Consider the following 22644-nt stretch of genomic DNA (forward strand, 5'->3'; position numbering starts at 1 on the left):
CTCTACCTACCCTGGTCCCTCTCTCTCCACTCACATTGTGGAATCCTTGGTTTTTGTCCAGACAAGTCAACAGTCAGCAGAGGGTGAGTTCAGGCATTTGTGTGTGATGAGGGGACGCAAGGAGAAGGGACAGAGGCTGCACATTGATGGGAGGTAATGGCATTGCTGTTGGAGTGTGAGGTTGGGAGGTGATCACTATCCTGAGCTTTATGGTCAAAGGGTTGATCCCCCATTGGGGGTAACTGCCGTTGGAAGATGAGGGTGGGGAATGAATATTTTTGGGAAGGACGGGGTGGTGAGGGTACAGGTGAATACTCTTGGGACAGTTCAAGTTCAGGTGAAGGAGTATTCACACTAACCAATGAAATGCCAAAGATAATTTAAAGTCAGGCCCTTTTTGAAAATATGTTTACTGTGAGCCAGAGCTGGAAATTATACTATACATGGATACCTTGAGTTTAATAAAACATTAAAACTTAGAATATGGTACCTACTCCATTTTTTAAAAAATGGCTCAGTCTGACTTCCCAAGACTGCTCGAAGCAACAAGGGAGCCGTTCTTAGGTGTCATTACTGGCATCTGAAGTCTTGGCAGGAAATGCAGAGCGTAGGAAAATGGGAGCAGTGTAGTACTGTGTTTCATCGCAAGTTTCAGGCCCACGGTGTTTGCACAATTTAACTGAGACATCACCTCGGTTATGCTTCCAGTTTTACCGTTTGCAGCCAAACTGAAGCAGCCGCCACAGCTGCTGGGAATATAGAGTATTTGCAGTTGGGGTTTCACTGCGCTTGCACATATGCAAACGACTCACACAGCAGCAAGGGCCATTAAAGGGCGACACATGCACTTTGAAAACTGGAGAAATGTACATGGTACGATATTTATAGCAAACACTGTGTTGCAAACTTTTCTCCCGGCCCATTGTGATGGTATTCTTGCTGAGTTTCAGAAGCTGGATCCTCTTGTTTTTCCGCCTGAACTCATTGCACTGAATCGATATCGCTCATTTCATACATTTTCCGTTTATGTCAGAAATGAGTAGTTATCGATTTCTCACATTCCTGGTGGATTATCAGGGAGTTCTATTTGGTACAAAATTCAGAGCGAAGTGTGGCTGCAACAATTCGATTAGATGCACCTTTTCTTTTTGTTATTGCAAACGCTGCTTAACTGGAGAAAGGCGAGCTGAGAGTTTGACAGATTCACGCAGCTGAAAGGGGCAGATGAGCAAGTCTGAATCGACGTCAGTGGGTTGGTGCTGCCCTGTTATAACACACACTGGCTGGGAGGTGGCGCCACAACTTGTGGTAACACACACTGATCAATGTCTCATGTGCCGCGCTTATTCCCAAACCCATCTGCACCATCACAAAGCGGACAGCCAAATAGCAGCTCTCTTCCTTCTCACTCAGAAAGAGCTGACCTATCTACACAGGCGACAAGGTGAGCTGATAACGTGAATGTTGTTTCCGAATCGAGGAGTTCAATTTCACTGGTATTTGTTGGTGCTATTGCCTTTTGTGAATAAGTCCTATATTTGCAGATGCTGGCTTCTCTGATGGGTGTTTTTATCGCGGTTTGCTTCGAAGTTGAAAGCAGGCGACCAGAAGCGACCCATGCTGTCAATTTCCTGGATAATGAGAAATGGTTGACCACTGTCTCACAGTATGACAAGGAGCTCAGATACTGGAACAAATTCCGAGATGTACGTACCTTAATATCTGGTCTGAAGTGGAGTTCTGTACTGTATATTCTCAGGATACGGCTGCGATGATGTAGTTAACACACACTCTGCCGTTTTACACAATAGAGATGCTGATGCTGCAATTATACTGAGGAGGAGTGAGAAGCACAATCTAATGCTTAAAATGGTACACCCGTTCCTGATGTAAATAACAAGTTAAATGTAACCGCTGTGAAGCAGATATGTTGAGTCCTTAAATCTGTTACATTTTTTTTTGTAGTTTTGTTAGTGCAGTGCATGTTATTTCTGTATTTTCTAGTTTTCAGTTAGGATTTAATAGTTCCGGTATTAAGCACGAAACCTTTTCTTTTGACTTAATGTAAAAGGTAGCCATAACCTTCAAAATCAAATCAGCTTCTCAGAGACTCATGAAATGGGCAAAAAAAAAATCAGCTTGCCTATCCACTCTTGATCGCTTCAACTGCTATTTGTATTCATGCTAAAATATATTGTGGGACATAACAGGGACATTGACTGCTGCATGTGGTCTAAACATGTGTATTATAGCTTGAAACAAATTGCCCGATTGATTGAAAAATAACTTTTATCGAAATTGTAATAAGGCTGTTGTATTTATAGAGTGTATACAGTGGCATATTGTGGAATATAATGTTTGTCCCATGAGTGGTTTGTCTGACTCATGAATGCATTGATGGTTAGTTTCATTTAAAACATAAATGAAATCTGAAAGTATTTGTTATATAGTTTCCTCTGAGCATACTTACAAACGTACATGAGAGTCTTAAGTTTGTATGTTGATTTTTAAGTAATTCTTATCAGGTCATGATAAATTATACCATCTCCCCACCCTAATTCTGCTCAGACAGCCCCTCAGGATCAGGGTAACTTGCTTCAGTTTCAGATTGATGGCTTCTGCAATGTCTGTGAAGTGCGTGTAAATCTGCAGACTCTGCCATGTGTCTGGATGTGGTGTCAGAAGGATTGCCTAGATGGCTTATTTGTAGGTTTGTGTGCAGCTTCTGATGTCTCAGTTTTGTCTGGTACCTACAGAGACAATGTGTTTGTTACCTTCCCAAATGAGCCTCCTATATCTTGGTTGGACACAAACCAGGGGCTCCTGTGAGTCAACTGGAATGTGTGACTTCTTCAGGGGTGCATTGATGATATTTCCCCTGTCCTGCTGGGTGTGTCCTGCCAAGGCAGAGTTCTGAAAATTAGCTTTGGGGGTCTTGTTCTGCCCAAATACTGTGCCCAAATTTGTGACAGTAGGTACAGATAACACAATTTTTAAACTATCTGATACTTGATATCTAGAGGGGAAAGGGAACTAATGGGAGGAAGTTTGTATTTGTGTTTGGCAGTACACTTAACTCATGAGGCTGGTGTTGAATGAAAGTGGCTTTTGCATTGCAATGATGCAAAGAAAAACAATAAGATTGAGTCAAGGGATCAACCTGGTTCCAGAGCAATGTTGAATAAAATTGCCTCCTTCATATAGTCATATATCATTTTGTTACAATCTATGGGTTAGGAGCATGATTAGGCCATTCAGACCGTCAACCCTGCTCTACCATTTAATAAGAGCATTTCTAATTTAATTGCTCCATTCCCCACCACCCTAATGACCTTTCACCCTTCATCAAATACTAGCTCACCACCATATTAAATTTCAAATTGGTTTCTTTTCCTGAATTTGTGTTATATTTAGAACAATTCATCTCCAGCTTCCAAATCCCGTTTTGGGTCTTTATCTGTCCATGTTTAATTTCAGTGTTTTATGCATTTTTGAAACTAGATTAAAGGACAATAAATCTCAGTCAAGGTTTATAAAAATAATATCTACCTGATGGGGTGGGAAAGATGAATCAGCTTGCCTCTTTTTTTAATCCTGCCCCTGCCAGTTGCAACAGATAGTTTTGTTTCTTTTCAGCACACAACTCTCACACGTATCAAATGTCCTTCAGGAAAATGAAGGAGACAATTACCAAGGATTACTTGGATGAACGAAAAGAATTTTATTACCTCCTAACACTTATAAAAATAATTTTAAAATGACATCATAGATACTAACACCAGGAATAGTTTTTTTGTTTTACAAAAGCGTGATGCAGATAGGGAGAAATAAGGTAACACAGTGTAAGAGTCACTGGGGTTGTGGAGATATTAGATTTTAAACCTGCAACTACTGTTGATTGATTGTTGACATGTAGCTATGGCAGTAGCAGAATGTACCAGTATCTTCAGGTTTTAGTAAAAACGTTTGTTTTCCCAAGTTGCTCTTTCTCTTGGCGCAGATTTCCAAGGTGATGAGAGAAACAGACTAAGAGAAACAATTGCAGCTTTTGTTGTCAATTGATTCATTTTCATTCTCATTGCTTTGTTGCTCAAAAGCAACAGTTGAATATAGTTCAGTGTGTATTCCAGATGTAATTTCATTGTGTTTCCAGGATGATGTGAGTCTTTCATCATACTGTATCTGAAATTATTATAAATGTGTGAATAAACACAAGAAATAAATTTCTTGAAGCTGAGAGAGTAGCCTGGCTTTTAATTTATTTAGATAAAAATAGGAATTTCAGTACAGATGGTTTAATTTATTCCATATGGACTCATGAAGCTTGCCTCAGCCTCAGCCTCGCTGTATAACCTCTGCAGTCATTTTAGATCCCTGCTTCTTCCTTTTTAAAGACTATTTGAATCCATGAAAGACCTCATTTAAAACAATCGTGTGATGAAAGTTCAGATTCAGTAGTTGATATATACCATGATCATTAAATATCCACACCATGAAAAACAGATGTGAATAATGTTTTCAGTCAGTATTCCATTACAGGGCCAATCTTAAATAGCAGTGCAAGAATGGGAATGACAACATATCCATACTACACTCTCTTTCACAGCTTAACCTGGGTTAGTCACCTGCTTTGGGATTTGTAACTACACTTGTTCCCTGCCTCTCCCCAAGTTTTTATGGTTCACTGCCAATTTCTATAACCCACCTACAAGATTCTGGTATTTTGACAGATTTGATATCCAGTAGGTGGTAATATTTTTTTTTCCCTCTTGGTAGGGTGTCTTTACTGCATCCTGCACTTCACTCTTATCAAACATTGCACCAACCCAGTTGGACTAATTAAAAAATGTTGTGTTCCTTTGATTCTCTGGTGGGTAACTCAGTTTTTACCTCACTGCAATGACTCTGCTGGCCTCCACCAGTGGTGCTTGTTATAGGGTAAGTTCCATTTCCTACTCTCTTTGTTCCAGGTATTTATTTTACTCTGTTCCATTTTCCCTGGAAAACTACAGCCATCAGCTAGATGTTCAACTTTTGGTATAAGCCCCTTTGTATCGTTCACTCAACAAAGCCTCACTTTCATTTTCTCCTGGCCTGCCGCAGGACTCCTCTGATTCTCCATAAAGATATACATTAACTAGATCGCTATCTTTGACCTCTCATCTTTTGTCATCTTCCATGGCCTTTTCTTGCCTTTTTAAATGACTAATGGTGTGTTTTATCCCTGTTTAATTCAAGTGGCATTGCCTGAGCCACTGCATACCTCATGGTTTTTACAGCCTGCTGTGGGACTTCCAGACCTTTCTCAGTTTCAGGCCTTTCTGCTGCTTGCTGCTGGCTTTCTCCACCCATTCAGCCTTTCAACTGTCCTTTTCTGATTGGCAAATGTGTTTTGCCAAAGCCAAACTATTCCTCAATATGATGTCTATTCCTGGCATTGAAAAGCTCGGGATTACTCCTACTGTAAGCAGACCCATAACAAATACACTCTGTAAGTAAGCATTAACAATTGGCAACTCTATACTCTTTCCCATAAGCCTTTTTTTTAGCATCACAATTGAACTTATTTTGCTTCCAAGTGGGAAATCTTTTTTTCCCCACTAGCAAGGTCTGTGAGAACCCAATGTCCAAGAATGCTGATTTTTCTCCCTGGCTGTTTGAAGTAGTCAGTGAGTACCATTCCTTTGACTATAGTCTACTGACAGCTGACCTTATCAACAGTCATACCTGAGCAAACATTGGCCATCTTTAATGCTAGACACTCATGTGTAGCTTGAGTTTCAGGGGAATGTTGGAACCAAGAACTTCCCTTCATATTTTCAGCAGTACAGTTTTCCATGGGATCACTTAATAGTTGGGACAGTTTTGTATTTTTTGTCTGGTTTCCCTTTTCTTTCCAGCTTGCCCAAGAAGTATTTAACTCACGCTGATCTCACTGTGTCCTGTGATGGTTCCCAGAACCCAGCTTCTCTGAGTTGAGTGGTCTATATGCTAACCCTTAGTTATCAACAAGAATTATTGCCTGCCCGGGTCATGCTACGCTTTAAGTGTGTCTGGGTCAGTTTAATAAGTGTATTGCATTTTTGAACTCCTTGAGGAAAAATACCTCCTGAAGGCTTTCATGGCTGGCCTCAATTTTATGTGCCTACTGCTCAAAATAGAGCTGCTACAGGCTGTTTATGAGGTATGTAACTTTTTATGCCTCTGGCACTAGCTGGTACACATTTAAAATAGCCCCTTTTGCTGTATCATAGCCAATGACACTCTCCTCAGGCAAGAGAGCATAAATGTTGACCTTTTCTTGTCAACCTGCTCTGTAATGGCTATGTCTGTTGTTAGACTGGCCACTTTAACTGCTGTGCTAACCATTCCAACCTGAAGCATCCAATTCTCCTTTATCAAATGTAGGAGTTAAATGGACAAATCTATATTGTTCAAACTTCACGTCTTTATAGTACTACCATCAGAGCTGTCTTAGCTTCTCTTCTCAACTCAAGCTATTCAATATGAATGCCTTTTTTCTTTCTTTTCATTTTTTTTGGAATTCTCCTTACTTATCCTTTCTTAAAATCCTCTTCCTTCCCTCTGTGCTCACTTCTCTCTCTCTCTCTCTCTCCCTCCCCCCTTTCTGTTCTTGGATTCTGTTTCATCATTTCTGTGTTGAAAATCTAATCTCTACTCCAGTTTTAATTGACCCATTAATCTATTCATCTGTAGATATTTCACCACCTGTTTTGTAATCTTGCTTTCTCAGGCTTTTGGGGAGAACTCTAAATGCCTCACTATCCCTTTTAATTCTTCCAAGGGATGGCTTTTAGTTTTTAATAAGTTGTTTCATTCTGCTCTATGAAAGCATTAATATCAAGCATAGAGTCTTTTATAATAGTTGATAATCTTACACTGAAGAAAATCACAGTGTAGAATTGTATTTAGAAAACAAACACTGTGTTTGAACAAACAATTTAATTGCCCCTACTCCAACTCTTTCACCACTTCACTTGGAAAGTATTGGGTGAGGTCCCAAATTTGTTAAAACTGGGTGAGAAGGTGGAATCTGTTAAATTTTTGCAGTTTGATCGCAACAAGTATTGTTTTTTTTCAGTAGGCTGTTATTACATTTTAATTAAAATGCCTCTTGCTAGAATATGAGCCAATTATTGATTTTTCATTGTGCGAGAAAAAGAGGAGTTTTGTTGCCCAATAAAAGTGATATCTAGCACACACAAACACTGGTAATACACTTTTTTTTAAAAGAAGATGGCACAGACAGGGAGAAATAAGGCTACACGGGTTAAGAGTCCTTAGAATTTCTGTGTTATGTATTAAACCTGAGGCCATGTTGATTAAATGTTGACTTGTATCCACAGCAGTAGTAGAATTTGTAGATATCTTGATCTCTCTGTGAATAGTTGCTTTGTCAAATTGCTTTTTCACTTGTACTGTTCTTGGAGATGATGAGATAAACTGGCAGGGAAGTAGAGTTCCAATGCTTTGTGTCACTGATTCAATTTTACTTCTTCCTACTTCACTGCTCGAAAGCAGGTTTTGGGAAATAGATCAGTATTTATTTCAGAGACTAGCTCTATTGCCTTTCCAACTTAACTAACTAGCAGTTTCCCAATATATAATTCAGACTTGTATGATTATTTAATACAAGTCTGAATTAAACAGGAGAGGCATCTCTCTTGGTGTTGACTAAGTTGTCTGATCTTGAAGTCTTTAGATAAAGATAGTAAGTTCAGTAGAGGTGCTTTAGCTTATTTTACATATGTTTCATGAAACATGCTTCAATCTGTGGTCAGCTGACCACTGCAGTCATTTCAGATTCAGCTTCTTACTTTAAAAAAAAATACATTTTAGTTCATAAGAGGTCTCAGTTATAATAATCTGAGGATCAAAGTTCAGATTTGAATAACCATATTTAGCACTACTTCAAGGCTGGTTGCTGCATAATAGTACAAGGTATCAATTCTAACTAAGGATTGTTGATAGTGTTGTAAAGCAAAATCGTAAAGCTCAAGCAGTTATTAACTCATCCTAAATATGAGACTATTGCCCTGCCTTAATATCCATCCAAATATCTATTTTTTTATGAACATGATTATTTCCTGGAATGCATGTTATCAATATGTATCGGTGTCTACACAATTATTTATTGTTGGAAGGTTTATCAGACACCATCGGGTTGCTTCAATGGCCTGAAGAAGCCTTGAGGCATTTTAAAATGCCTTTGAAGAATTTTTGTGTGTTATGGAAGAAGGGATTAGGATATATGCTTATCAAACCACAGACACAACGGCATGTGATGATGCTTTCTTCAAAACCTTAACTCTGAAGGAGAATTTCTTAGTGAACATTTTAAGATCATCATTGACTTTCAATTAGATATCACTGTTTGGAAGGTTATTCTTAAATGGAAGTAAATTGTGTATCACTTGAAGTCTCCCATAACTGACTGAAAGACTGGTATAACATTTGCAATATAGATACTAACATGGAAACAATGCTGCTGGAGTGAGAGAAGAGATTGCTGGCTATAGATGTGCTCCGGGCGTACTATTTGCCCAAGCACTGGCACTGCAGAGCAGCTTAGTTAAAAAAAATCCCTCCAGCTTTCACCCCTTCACTATCTTTGCCATATCATTCGCTCAATGCCAACCTATGTCCAATCTACCTATCCCTGGACCCTTCCAGCATCCTTAACCACCCAGTGCTGCTCTATTCACTGCCATGACCCCCTCCCCCCCAAAGCCTGAACAGAGAAGTCAAGACTCTGATGGAATACCCCCCCACTTGCTTGGATGAATGTGACTCCAACACTCAAGACTCAACACTGTCCAGCCCGCTTGATTGGCTCCTCATGCGCAAACATTAATTCCCTCCTCTTCTGATGCTTATTATTAGCAGTGTGCACCATCTACAAGATGCACTGCAGAAATTCACCGAGGATCCTTAAACAGCACCTTTCAAACCCATTAGCATCTAGAAGGACAAGGGCAGCAGGTATATGGGAACACCACCACCTGCTAATTCCCTTAAAGCCACTCACCATCCTGGCTTGGAAGTATATTGCCATTTTTTTTAATGTTGCTTGCTGGTCCAGCCAGTGATGCCCGCAGTCTCTGCATGAATCCTTTTTTGCGAAAACGCTCATTATCCTGTGCCTGTCTATGCTCCTGTACCATCACCCTTTATAGCCCCATTCCAATGTGGTGCCAATCTGAAGCTACCCCTGCCTCCCAGCATGCCTTTCCCTCCCTCCATGCCAGCTTTCCTAGAATCCACCATAGTCAAACTTCAGGAGCTATGGAGTTAGAAGATAAAATTATATATTTGTTAATGATGTTACTAGCTTAAAAAGCACTCTTGCTGAAATAAGAAAAAAAAGACATTGCCCAACTAATCTCTAATAAAAAAAAACAAGCCTTGGTATTCTAAGTTGTTTGACAGCTTTAACATTTCCAATGGGTGGATGTATTCTTCTTGGCAAATTCATGTCCACCTTTCACAATCCTAAAGGGTGCTTGATCTCTGAACCAAGGGCATACAATTTCCAGACCTTTGTCTCTTTGGAGAATATCTACAGGATTTCCTCACCTCTCCAAAGGGACTGCCCTGCTGTCTAAAATAACTTCACTGCAACTGACCTGATTTGCTCTGCATTTTCCAGGTTCCAAACACTGGGGATACCAACACTGAATTGAAGTGGAGACAGTCAGCCATTGTGTCTGACCTAAACGTGTGTGAAACCTGAAACTGCTTGAATCAGGATTCCAGATGTGCAGGAAGTTTGGACATTTTTTTACTAGGATCATGGCAAAAATCTAAGCCATAATCAGGAATAGAAGATTTAAAATGGGGGGAGATATGGGTGGAGAATGCCATCCCATTATAAATCCCAGATAGTGGATCCATTAAATAAAATGGATTTACCCATCCCTCTAAAATGCCATTATCATCTTCAACTCTGATTTTTAGAAAAAGCACATTAGGCCAAAAATCAGTGTGCTTCCCAGACCCACTGAGAAATGAAAATATTATAAAAGTAACAATGTTTGAATTAAGATCAAAGGAGTTCATGTTTGAAATCACGTATGAAGAAGTAAGCTGTAGAGCAGATAACTGTGGCAAAATTGTATGTTTATGCCAATATCTAAACTTTCCACAACATAAGCATTGTAAATATTAAAACCGGTGATTTTGTGTACATTTAAAAGGGTAATAGGAGTAGAATCTGTTAAATGTATTTGTTTCCCATAATTGTTTCTTTTCAAATAAAATAATATCAGCCTTATCTTGAAAAAATCATTTCAAAACTCATACAGAGCAATCACAGAGATTCAATATGAATACGAGTAAGTGGTGCACTTCATTAAAAAAAAGTCTAATTTCATTTTTGAAAAGAAATGGAAGATTTTCATAATGTTAATTTTTCAATAAAAAGTTGAATGTATATGTTATTAATTATCAGAATAATGTTTTTTCTCCCGCTTAGTAGCGAAGCCCAGAATCACAATGGCAGCATAAACATGTACTTTAAACTGGTTTAAAAATGTAGACATTACAAATGGAGGCCATTCGGCTAATCATGGCTGTTGGCTGAAAAAGAACAATCTCGTTTAATTGTAGCATTTGATAGGTTGGTTTGTGGATTTGGGTAATTCAAGCACATATTAAGTATTTTTTTTCAATGCAGTGAGTGTTTGCCTCTACTTCCCATCTGGCATTTCCTTAACATCCACTGGATGAATAGAATTCCTCACTTCCCATTAATACTTCTGCCAAATTCCTTCAAGATATGCGACCTGATATTTGATCTCTCTGCTGAGTGAAATATGTTCTTCTCATCCACTTAATCTAGACACCTCCTAACTTTTTTCCACCTCATTGAATCTCCCCTCAGTCTCATGTCCCGAACAGAACATCTCAATCTTATCCACTCTTTTCGCACAGCTGAAGATCTTTACTCTTGATGGCATCCTGTAAATCTTATCTGTATCTTTAGTAATGTAATCACATCCTCCTGATAATGTGATGACTAGAACTATATACCGTGCTCTTGCTGTAGCCCAGCTTTAGTGTTTTATATAGTATTAGTGTTACTTTTCTGTTCTTGTATACGATGGCACTGTTAATAAAGGATATTATTAAAGGAAATTGGGTGGCACAGTGGCTCAGTCACAATCTTGGGTTCTGTCAGGTGTCTGTGTGGAATTGCACATTCTCCTGGTATGTGGGTGGGTTTTTTCTGGGTGCTCCGATTTTCTCTTTCCATCCAACGATGTGCAGGCTGAGTGGTTTGGCCATGAGGAATGCAGGGTTACAGGGAATGGGTGGGCGTGGGGAGTGGTGTGTGTCTGAGTGGGATGCTCTTCAGAGAGTTGATGTGGATTCAAAGGGCTGAGTGGCTTGCTTCCATACTGTAGGGATTCTATAATTCATATTCCTTCTAACCACCTTATTTCCCTGTCCTGCCCCCTTCGGGGATCTGTGGACATGCACTTTAAGGTTCCTCTGCTCCTTTGATCTTTGTCATTTCATACATTTATTGTGTTATTTTGTGTGTTGCTGCACACCCCTATCCCAAAACGTGTTTCCCCACACTTCTCTGGATTGACTTCCACTTATTAATTTTGTGCCCAATTCATCATTAATTTCCAACAATCTGTAGTTTTCTGCCTCCCTACACCTTCACGTCTTTAGTGGTGATGTTGGTGGAGGTGAGTTGGTGCTGGAGAATGGTGACTTGTTGTTCCAGGGGCTGCAATTCAGCAGCATAGACTCAAGACATGGGAGTGGAGGGTCTCAGACCCGGCCCATGGCTGAGCTAGAAACAGGAGCTGTTCCAAAGACCATCTAACTTTATTGGGATAAGTTGAACTTTATTGTTTTATTTTTTCTGGCTTTATTTTCTGTGTTTTGGTTTTTTTTTGTGTTTTAAGTTGGCGCCAGGGAGTGGTGACACTAACCAACACTTTCACTGCATTTGTAATAAATATATGTGACAATAAATAAACCAAATAAATCAGGACACTTCAGTTGTTTACATTTCCTCCAAATTCTTTATGTGACAATTTCTTGGTCAATTGTCCTGTCACTGAGCATGACCTACCTTTGGTGATCGGTCATTTGATGCCTGGCTAAGTAAGCTTTTCCTGTTGCCCCTCAGGTTATTTGTAAATATTCCTTAAAATGTTATTTGAGTGTTGGTTCTAGTTGTTTTCCTGTAGATACTTTGATTGAATCTAGGAGTCAGAGTAAGCCAATTCAGTCCTTTGAAACTGATTTGCCATTCAGTTATGATCATGGCTGAACCCATCTCAATGCCATTTCCCAACTTTCTCCCCATACCCCTTGATGCCTTGACTATCTAAAAGTTTTCAGGCTCTTTCTTGAATATACCCATTGACATAGCACCCACAGCCTTCTGCGGTAACAAATTCCACAATTTGGCCATCCTTTGAGTGAAGAAATATTTCCTCCCTTCAGTCCTAAATGGCCTACTCTATACCCTGAGGCAATGTCTTCAGTTCTAGACCCTCAAACAGGTGAAACACTTTCCTTGCATCTAGTCTGTCTAGCCCAGTTAGAATTTTATACGTTTCAATCTGACCACCTTCTTCCTTCTAAATTTTAATGATTACAGTCCCTATCGAGTCAAGCTGTATTTATTCAATAGTTCTGCCATTGTTGGTATTAGCTCAGTGAACTTTTGCTACTCTCCTCTATGGCATACACATCCTATTTCAGGTCGGGAGATCAAAACTGCACACAGTGCGGCAGGTGGAATCTCAGCAAGTCCCTGTCTAACTGCAGTAAGATGTCTCTACTTCTGAATTCACATCCTCTTTCACTGGAAGCCAACATATTGTTGCCTTCCTAAATGTCACTGCACCTGCCTGTTCACTTTCCTGATGAAGGGCACTGGCCCGAAACGTCGATTCTCCTGCTCCTTGGATGCTGCCTGGCCTACTGTGCTTTTCCAGCAACACACACTCAACACTGTTCACTTTCATTGACTGGTATACAAGGACACTTTGATCTCTTTCTGCGTTCACATTCCCCATTATATCACCATTCATGTTGTAGAGGAACCTCGATTATCTGAAGGACGCGGGCGGGAGTATTTCGTTCTGTTAATCGAATTCTGGATAATTGAATGCCGGATAACATAGTTTAGCCGAGCATTGGGACGTTGCTAAAAGAAGTTTTTAATCAATCAAAGCAAGCAAATAATAATAATGAATTACTTAATTGGTCTAAATCAGAAAACGAGGCAGGAATAGAAGGTAATTTCAAATTGTAGTCACATGCTTCAGATCAACTCAATATAACAGATGGTAGGATGCTAGGTTGTAGGGGACAGATTGGCGAGAGTAGAATTCTAGATGAATAAGGGGTAAGATAACAGGGTTAGGATACCAGACAAATCGGGAAAGAGTGCAAGGTAAATAGAGTGCCACCTTACTCCAGTTAGGGTGCCAGGTCGAGAGAATTCCAAGTGGGAAGTGGATAGGATGCCAGATGGCAAGGATCCAGCAGGGGTTTGGAGCCCCTGGCCATGCCAGTCAGGGTCCGGAGTATAAATAGTCTGGGGGAGGTAGATGTGCAAAGTACGGGGTCGTGAATTAAGTATGGGGTCAGTTTAATCATTACTTAGGATTAGACTATGCATTTAATAGTCTAACTTTTCTTGATTAGCAATTTTACTTAATTTCAACAGAACTTGCCAAAGTCTACAAATTATATGGGAACTTTGGAGGGCTCCTGGCATAGAGGAATTTCCCAACAGAATACTTAATTTTCCCTTAATTTAATTTAAGGGTCATTCCTTCAGAATGTAGTAAGATGGGAATTCAAGAGAGTGCCCATATGTAACTCCTGTCTACACTGGAATAACAACTGTCTGGCCAGTGGGAAATCTGGGCCTGTTTTATATTGTCTGTTTGTGTAATTCCTTCTTATTTTTGTCTCTACTTAACGCAACTCAATACCTTGGTGCTGCATTGAGAAAATTGTAATTTTCAATGTACATTTCAATGTCTATCACACTGACCTCACCATAGATAATTTATGGTCAGAAGTCACACAACACCAGATTATAGTCCAACAGGTTTATTTGAAATTACAAGCTTTCAACATCATTGCCCTTTCGTCAGGTGAGGTGGAGCAAAGAAGCAGCGCTCTGAAAGCTTGTGATTTCAAATAAACCTGTTGGACTCTAACCTGGTGTCGTGTGACTTCAGACTTTGTTCACCCCAGTCCAACACTGGCACCTCTATGTCATTGATGATTTATGTACAGTTTTCAGCATTTCTGTTTACAATATCTAGTAATGGACAGTCTGGGGCAGTGTTAATGCTGATCAACCTTCCTAAGCTCCTTTTCATATAAAGAGAAGGGTTGAGTGATACTGATGACTTAGAAAAGTAGTTGGTTGCTTTGAATTAATACAGAATACGCAATTAATTTTCACCGAGTTTGCATTTTTTTATTGTTTCAGACACTTATGAAGGAATAATAATTCCATTTTCACTGGAATTCTAATGTTTATATCCTGCTGAATAGAAGATATTCATGTGAAGCATCAAATGATGGGTTAGTTCTGAAACTCATAAGTTTTAATAAATTGGCTAATTAATTAAATTGATGAGACTTTCATAATAGAATTATAAAACAACTGTGCTTAGCAGATGCTTTAAAGTTAATCAGCCTCTTTGTGAATGAGCTGAGGCGAACTGAAAACCAGAGTCAACTTGCCAACCAGTCTGCATTCTCTTCTCATGCAGGATAAATTGTTGTTCCCTTTGGAATTTGGTATTCTTGTGATTCAGTCCTGATGAGCACAAGACAGAAAGCTTCACAAACCTGTTTTTTCTTCCTCAGCAGTACTCCAATTCTGTATTGCCAAGCAATTAAAAGTTATAAGGAACTGCATATGTTGGAAATCTGTGACAAGAACTGAAATTACTGGGAAAATTCAGCTGGTATGGGAGGATCTTTGGAGAGAACACCACAGCCACTTCTGCCCCAAAGATGTCACTCACCTGGATACCGATGACTCCATAGCCTTTGTCACTTCTGCCACTAGTAACGTCACTCACCAGAAACCAGTATGCAACATCACTGCCATCCTGCGTGACGTGGACACTGCTTTAGGCCCCATTCCACCCTCATTGTGAGAGTCACTTCCATTGGTGACATCACTCCTGACCCTATAATCACACCCACTAAAGTGACTGTCTCTGCCCCCGCACCCAGCTCCAACCCCATCCCAGATTGTAGCTCCCTGCCTGCCATGTCTGTATTATTCCCCCAGACCTCTCCCTCACTGAGGATGAATGTTTAACTCCTCAGCAAAGGCCTCACCTTCATCCCTCTACGCTTCCAGATTAATGAGTTCGACACGCGTCGCAACCTTGAACATTTCGACCGCCGCCTCCAGTCCCCTTTTTCAATCATGATTCCTGCCCACCCAATGAGGACGCCTTCTCTCACCTCCATCGCACTCCGTCCACCTGGACACCCCATACTCGCCTGTTTCCCGCCCTCGATCTCTTCATTTCTAAAGGCTGCCATGACGTCGACATCCTCAACCTGTCCACACTCCCTCACCCACTCCAACCTCCTGCCCTCACAATGCGCAGCCCTCCACTTTGTCCGTTCTAATCCCAACATCACCAATTAACCTGTAGACAAACTGGGTGCTGTGGTAGTTTGACGCACCGACCCCTACAGTGCTGAAGTCAGGCGCCAACTCAAAGACACCTCCTCCTACTGTCCCGTCGACCATGACCTCACCTCCCATCATCAAACCATCATCTTCCAGACCATCCACAACCTCATCACCTCTGGGCGTCTCCCATCCACAGCCTCCAACTCATCGTCTGTGAACCCTGCCTACTGAAGATTCACAAACCCGACTGCCCCAGTCGACCCATCGTCTCAGCCTGCTCCTATCCCACTGAACTCTTCTCTCCATACCTTGACACCATCCTGTCCCCCTTAGTACAGGAACACCCCACAGACTTTCGTTTCCCCAGCCCCCTACGCCGCATCTTCACTATGGACATCCAGTCCCTGTACACAGCCATCTGCCACGATGAAGGCCTCCAAGCCCTCTGTTTCTTCCTCTCATGCTGTCTAAACCAGTAGCTTTCCACTGGCACCCTTATGCGCCTGGCTGAACTGGCCCTCACCCTTAACAACTTCTTCTTCCAATCCTCCCACTTCCTCCAAACCAAAGGGCTAGCCTAAGACACCCTCATGGGCCCCAGCTATCCTACCTCTTTGTCGGATACATGGAACAGGCCATTTTTCACACTCATACCAGGACTATCCCCCACCCTTTCCTCTGCTGCATCAATGACTGTATTAGCACTACCTCGTGCTCCCACAAAGAGGTTGAACAGTCCATCTATTTCATTAACACCTTTCACCTTGACCTCAAATTCACCTCGACCATTGCGGACATCTCCTTCACCTTCCTGGACCGCTCCATCTCCGGCTCTGGCGACCGACTAACCACTAACATCTACTACAAGCCCACCGACCCACACAGCTACCTAGACTACACCTCCTCCCACCCTACCTCCTGTAAAAATGCCATCCCTTATTCCCAATTCCTCTGCCTCTTCCGCATCTGTTCCCAGGATGACCAATTCTACCTTAGAAAATCCCAGATGGCCTCCTTCTTCCAAGATCTCAATTTCCCTTCCCATGTGCTCAATGATGCCCTCCAACACATCTCCTTCACTTCCTGCACCTCCACCCTTGAAAATTCACCCCTCCCAATGCAACAAGGATGGAACCTTCCTGGTCCTCACCTTCCACCTCAAAGGCCTCCGTGTACATCGCATCATCCTCTGCCATTTCCGCCACCTGAAAAAGGACCCCTCCAGCAGAGATGTATTTCCCTCCCTACCCCTATCAGCATTCCAGAGAGACCATTCCCTCCATGACTCCCTTGCCAGGTTCACGCCCCCCCCTCCCACCAGCCCACATCCCACTCCTGGCACCTTTCCCTGCCACCGCAGGAAGTGCAAATCCTGATCCCACACCACTCCCCTCACCTCCGACCAAGGCCCCAAAGTGTCCTTCCACATCCGACAGAAATTTACCTGTACCGTCACCAATGTAATTTACTGTATCCATTGCACCTGACGTGGTCTTCTCTACATCAGGGAGACAGGACATCAACTTGCGGATTGTTTTAGAGAATATCTCTGGGACACCCACACCAACCCACCCCACTGCCCCATTGCTGAACACTTCAACACTCCCTCACACTCTGCCAAGGACATGCAGGTCCTGGGCCTCCTCCATCACCAAACCCTTACTACCTGATGTCTTGGGACCCTGCAGCCACTCGGAATCAAAGTGGATTTAACTAGTTTCCCCTCATTTAACTCATTTCCCCTCCCCCTACATTATCCCAGGTGCCAAGCCTCCAACTTGGCACCATGCTGTTAATCTGTCCATCAACTTTCCCACCTATCCGCTCCACCCTCCTCTCTGAACTATCAACTTCTCCCCCACCTTCATCTACCACCGCACTGTCAGTTACCTTCCCCCCAGTCCCATGCCCTCCCATTTATCTCTCAGCCCCCGGCCCACAATTCTCATTTCTGATGAAGAGCTTATGCCTGATACATCGATTCTCCTGCTCCTTGAATGCTGCCTGATCTGCTGTGCTTTTCCAGCACCACACCCTCAACTCTGATCTCCAGCATCTGCAGTCCTCACCTTCTCCCTCTATTAAGTTTCATGTCCAGTGACTCTCCTTCAGAACTAAACGCTTTGCAACTTGCAGTTCTGAAGAAGAGTCACTGGACCTGAAACCTAACTCTAATTTCTTTCCACAGATACTGCCAGGCCAACGCATCATTCTTTAACACTTCCGCCAACTCCAACTAGATCCCACCACCAAGAAACCTTCCCTTCCCCCCTCTGCTTTCCACAAGGATCATTCGCTTTGCCAATTCTTGGTTTGTGCCACTTTCCCCACCAACACTCCCCCCCACTCACAGTCCACACCCCAAACCCCCAAATACCTTCCCCTGCAAGCAGAAAAGATGCAAAACTATTTGGCACACCAACCCTCTCACTTCCATCCAGGGCCCCAAAGATTCCTTCCAGGTGAGACAGAGGTTCACCTGCCTCTCCTACAACCTACTTCACTGTATCCAGTGCTCCTGATGTGGTCTTCTCTACATCGGGGAGACTAAACGTAAACTTAGGGAATAGTTCATCGAGCATCTCAGCCGGGTCCACAGGGGCCAACCAGACCTCACACTCACAGCCCATTTTAGTTCCCCTTCCCACTCCCTTTCTGACATGACCATCCTTGGCGACCTCCATTGCCTCAGCGAATCAGACCGCAAATTGAAGGAACGACACCTCATTTTCCACCTGGGCAGCCTAGAGCTCAGAGGATTCAACATTGAATTCTCCAATTTCAAATAACCTCCCTTCCCATTCCCTGACTCCCTTCCCTTCCCCTCCCCCTCCCTTCCATTCCTCTCAGCTACCAACCAGATTCATTCGACCCATCAACCAACCAGGCCACATCCTCTGTGTCTTCACCATTCCCACCTCATGACCCTGTTTCCCCCCCATCTTTCTCTGCAACTCCCCCCACACCCACCCCCACTCCTGAAAAAGGGTTACACCCAAAACGTCGACTTCTTCACCTCTTACCCTCCTGCTTGTCTATCTGCTGAGTTTTCTCGGCAATTTCTGTTTTTGTGAATAAAATTGTTAACATGTCTGGCCATCCAAGATAACACTCTTCGTCGCTGTCTGCATTGTTACCCAGCCCTAACAACAACCTAGAATCACAGCACAATGAGAACCTTCCTGCCCGGTGGCAGTATTTGGTTATCTTTGTCTACAATGTTCCTTTAATCTTTATTTGAAATCCTAACTTAGCACTTAAAGCTTCAAGGCAGAAGTTATATTTTCTGAGATTTATTTTATTGATTTGACTAGCCTTGTGCTCTTGTTACAAACTTTTTTTATTCGCTCGTGGTATGAGTGTGTCGCTGGCTAGCCAACATTTATTTCCCAACCCTTGTTTTCCTTGAGATGGTGGTATTACGCTGCCATTTTGAACTTCTGCAATCCATGTGCTGTAGGTAGACTCTCAATACCCGCAGGGAGGGAATTCCAGGGTTTTTACCCAATGCCAGTGAAGGAACACCGATATATTTCCAAATCAGGATGGTGAATGGCTTGATGGGGAACTTGCAGGTGGTGGTGTTCCCATGTTTCTGCTGCCCTTGTCGAATCTATGTGGAAGTGGTCATGGATTTGGAAGGTGATGTATAGGGACATTTGGTGAATTTCTGAAGTGCTTCTTGTAGGTGGTACTCCATGTTGCTACTGAACATTGGTGGTGGAGGGAGTGAATGTGGTGCCAGTCAAGAAGGCTGCTTTATCCTTGATCTTCTAGAGTGTTGTTGGAGCTGCACCCATCCAAGATAAATGGGGAATATTCCATCACTCCTGACTTGAGGCTTGTAGATATTGGATGAATGCCACTGATTTTATATGGCAATTGAGTTGGGTTCAGTGATAACACTATTGAATGTCAGGTGGTGATGGTTAGATTGTCTTCTATTGGAGATGGTCTTAGCCAGGCATTTGTGTGGCATGAATTTTACTTTCCACTTGTCAACCGAAGCCTGAGTATTGTCCAGATCATGTTTGCATTTGAACGTGGACTGCTTCAGTATCTGAGGAATCACATGTGGTACTGAACATTGTGCAATCATCAGTGAAAATCCCTTCTTAGAGTCATAGAGCTGTACAGCACAGAAACAGACCCTTCAGTCCCACTCGTCCATGCCAATCAGACATCCTAAATTAATCTAGTCCCATTTGATAGCACTTGGCCCATATTCCTCTAAACTTTTCCTATTCATATACCCATCCAGATGCCTTAGTCACTATCTAAGATCTCAAGCGTTCCTTCAATTCTGACATTATGAGCATCCATGATTTCCATTGCTCCACTGTTGGTGGCCATGACATCAGTTGCTTAGATCCAGGACTCTGGAATTCAGTTGCAAGATTTCCCCATGCCCCGCTGTTTTGTTCTAAGGTGTTTCTTTTATAACCTGTCCTGAAATCTCTTTCCAAGATTGTCTCTTGGAGCACTCCTGTGTAACACTCTGGGATGAAAATGTGTTGTTGGAAAAGCGCAGCAGGTCAGGCAGCATCCAATGAGCAGGAGAATCGACGTTTCAGGCATGAACCCTTCTTCCTGAAGAAGGGCTCATGCCCAAAACGTCGATTCTCCTGCTCCTTGGATGCTGCCTGACCTGCTGTGCTTTTCCAGCAACACATTTTCAGCTCTGATCTCCAGCATCTGCAGTCCTCACTTTCTCCTCGAAGTTTTTAACACTCTGGGATGTTTATTCACCATCTTAAATATTATAAAATGTAGCTTGTTTCTTGAAAATCAGCTCCACAACCTCTTCCATGTTTAGAAGCTCCATCTCCAGCTTCACTCCTTCGGTCCAACCAGTCCATGCCGAACAGAATCCCAAACTAAACTAGTCCCACCTGCCTGCCCCTGGCCCATAACCCTCCAAAGCTTTCCTATTCAGGTATCTATCCAAATGTCTTTTAAATGTGTAATTGTAACCACATCTACCACTTTTTCTGGAAGTTCATTCTACATGCAATCCACCCTCTGGGTAAAAAAATTGCCTCATGTCTTTATAAAATCTCTCTCCTCTCACCTTTAAAAACAAGGCCCCTAGTCTTAATTCCCCCCCCCCCCCCCAATCCTCGGGAAAAGACAACTACCATTAACTCTATCTATACCTTTTATTGTTTTATAAACTTCTTTCAGATTACCTCTCTACCTCCTACCCTCCAGTGAAAAATGTCCCAGCCTATCCAGCCATTCTTTATAACTCGAACCTTCCATAGCTGTCAACATCCTGCTCAATCTCTGTTGAACCCTCTCCAGCTTGATGATACCTCTCCTATAACTGAGCAACTGAACTCGGGTCTCTGGCGCTGTGAGGCAGCGGTGCTAACCACTGAGCCACCATGCCACCCTATATAAGTGTTGCATTCTTCTGTGAGAATGGAGCACTGGACTTAACAGAATCAGAATTTAAAGTTGGTTTAATTTTGGTTCTGAGTCTTCAGTTTTGCTTCTGAATTACAACAACATAATATGGTTGATAGCCTCTGATTATGTATGATACTTGCATATTAACTAAACAATATTATTAACTGAATTCAGGATGCATCCCCAGTGGAAGTAAACACAGTTGCAATTACATTTTTCTTGTATTATTTTTAATTTTCTTTTGCAGATGGAAATGAAAACAATTGGCTGTCACCAGATCAATTAGAATTTCTTTTGGATAGAGCAGCCGTTTGGTTGATACTAATTGGAAACTTGTTTTTTAATTAAATAAATCTCCTCCATTTTGACTGTCTTGTAGCATCAAGTTAATTTCTAAAATGGATTAAGAAATTGGTTTTGTAACAAAGATTTAACTTCAAATCTGGTAGTGCTGGTAAAACTGTATAAGTAGGCGAAAGCCTCATTCCTGATGAAGAGCTTTTGCCCGAAACGTCGATTTTTCTGCTCCTCGGATGCTGCCTGACCTGCTGTGCTTTTTCAGCAACACTCAATTCATAAAACTGTGTAAATGCCAAATAACATAGCACGAACAGAATTGTATTGCATGGGAACTTCTCTGACATTAAAAAAGCATGAACTATGGAATCCAATATTTTTCAGTAAGATTCTGAGTGCTCTTAACAGCTGGTGACTAGTAGTGTTCCGCAAGGGTCAGTGTTGGGATCACAACTTTTCACTTTACTTATTAATGATCTCAATGAAGGAACTGATCTTTGGGCCCCATGTGCAGAGGGGTGCGAGCAGGTCAGAGGACCTTCTTGTAGATCTGCTTCTAGGGCTGGCCTGGCTGGCTGTAAACAGGTCCAGGCAGCAGGTGTCTGTGGAGGCTGTGGAGGAGATCACCTTTACTGACTGTCTGCCCCTTTTCCGTGGTTATGTTCAAGCCCAGGTGTCTGGGAGCACACGGTGTCCACCAATGCTCTTGATGCCTTTAGTGAGAGGTGGGCTTCTCAAGGGATACAGTGTTTTATTTCCCCTTCCAATTCCATTTTTGATTTAGTCCCTTCCCTCTCTCTCTACCCCATCACTTTTAATAGTTTGCATTGCCTTTAAAGGGCTTTGCTTGTAAATATTGAATTGGCTGCACAGGTGATTTTACTGGCGGCTGGTTATTCATGATGTCTGGGCCAGGAGGCCTGGGTTCAAGTCCCCCCTGTTCCAGAGGTAGATAGTCACATCTGTGAATAGATTGATCAGAAAATAAATTGATCAGAAAAGGCAGACCCAGATTGGCTTTAATGGTCTTTGCATGTAAATCATTCATATACTGGAAAAATAATACCATGGTGATTTAGTAATGGGGAAACCATAATAAAGCAGACCCAGGGATGGATCTACAGATCTACAGGGCTTCCTGAGGTATTACACTTGCAAATTTATGATGAAAAATGTATTCACTTGTATAATTTCAAGGAGATGCCAAGCAATGGGATTAACATTGGAAACCAAATTGAGGGTAGGATTTTCCTTTTAGG

General features: G+C 42.1%; 1 protein-coding gene across 3 annotated transcripts in view; it reads left to right on the forward strand.

Moving 5' to 3' along the window:
- The first annotated feature begins 1294 nt into the window (after window positions 1-1294).
- LOC140492061 (testican-1-like) overlaps window positions 1295-22644 on the forward strand; it is a 538140-nt gene continuing 516790 nt past the window's right edge. The window contains exons 1-2 of one of the 3 annotated variants that reach the window (XM_072590727.1): window positions 1295-1444; window positions 1545-1706. In XM_072590727.1, the coding sequence (XP_072446828.1) occupies window positions 1545-1706 (162 nt within the window). In that variant the 5' untranslated portion in view covers window positions 1295-1444. The remainder of the gene's footprint in view (window positions 1445-1544; window positions 1707-22644) is intronic. The other 2 variants (XM_072590726.1, XM_072590728.1) reach the window with 2 other exon arrangements.

The sequence above is a fragment of the Chiloscyllium punctatum genome, chromosome 20 (genome assembly GCF_047496795.1).
Source record: "Chiloscyllium punctatum isolate Juve2018m chromosome 20, sChiPun1.3, whole genome shotgun sequence".
Lineage (NCBI taxonomy): Eukaryota > Metazoa > Chordata > Chondrichthyes > Orectolobiformes > Hemiscylliidae > Chiloscyllium > Chiloscyllium punctatum.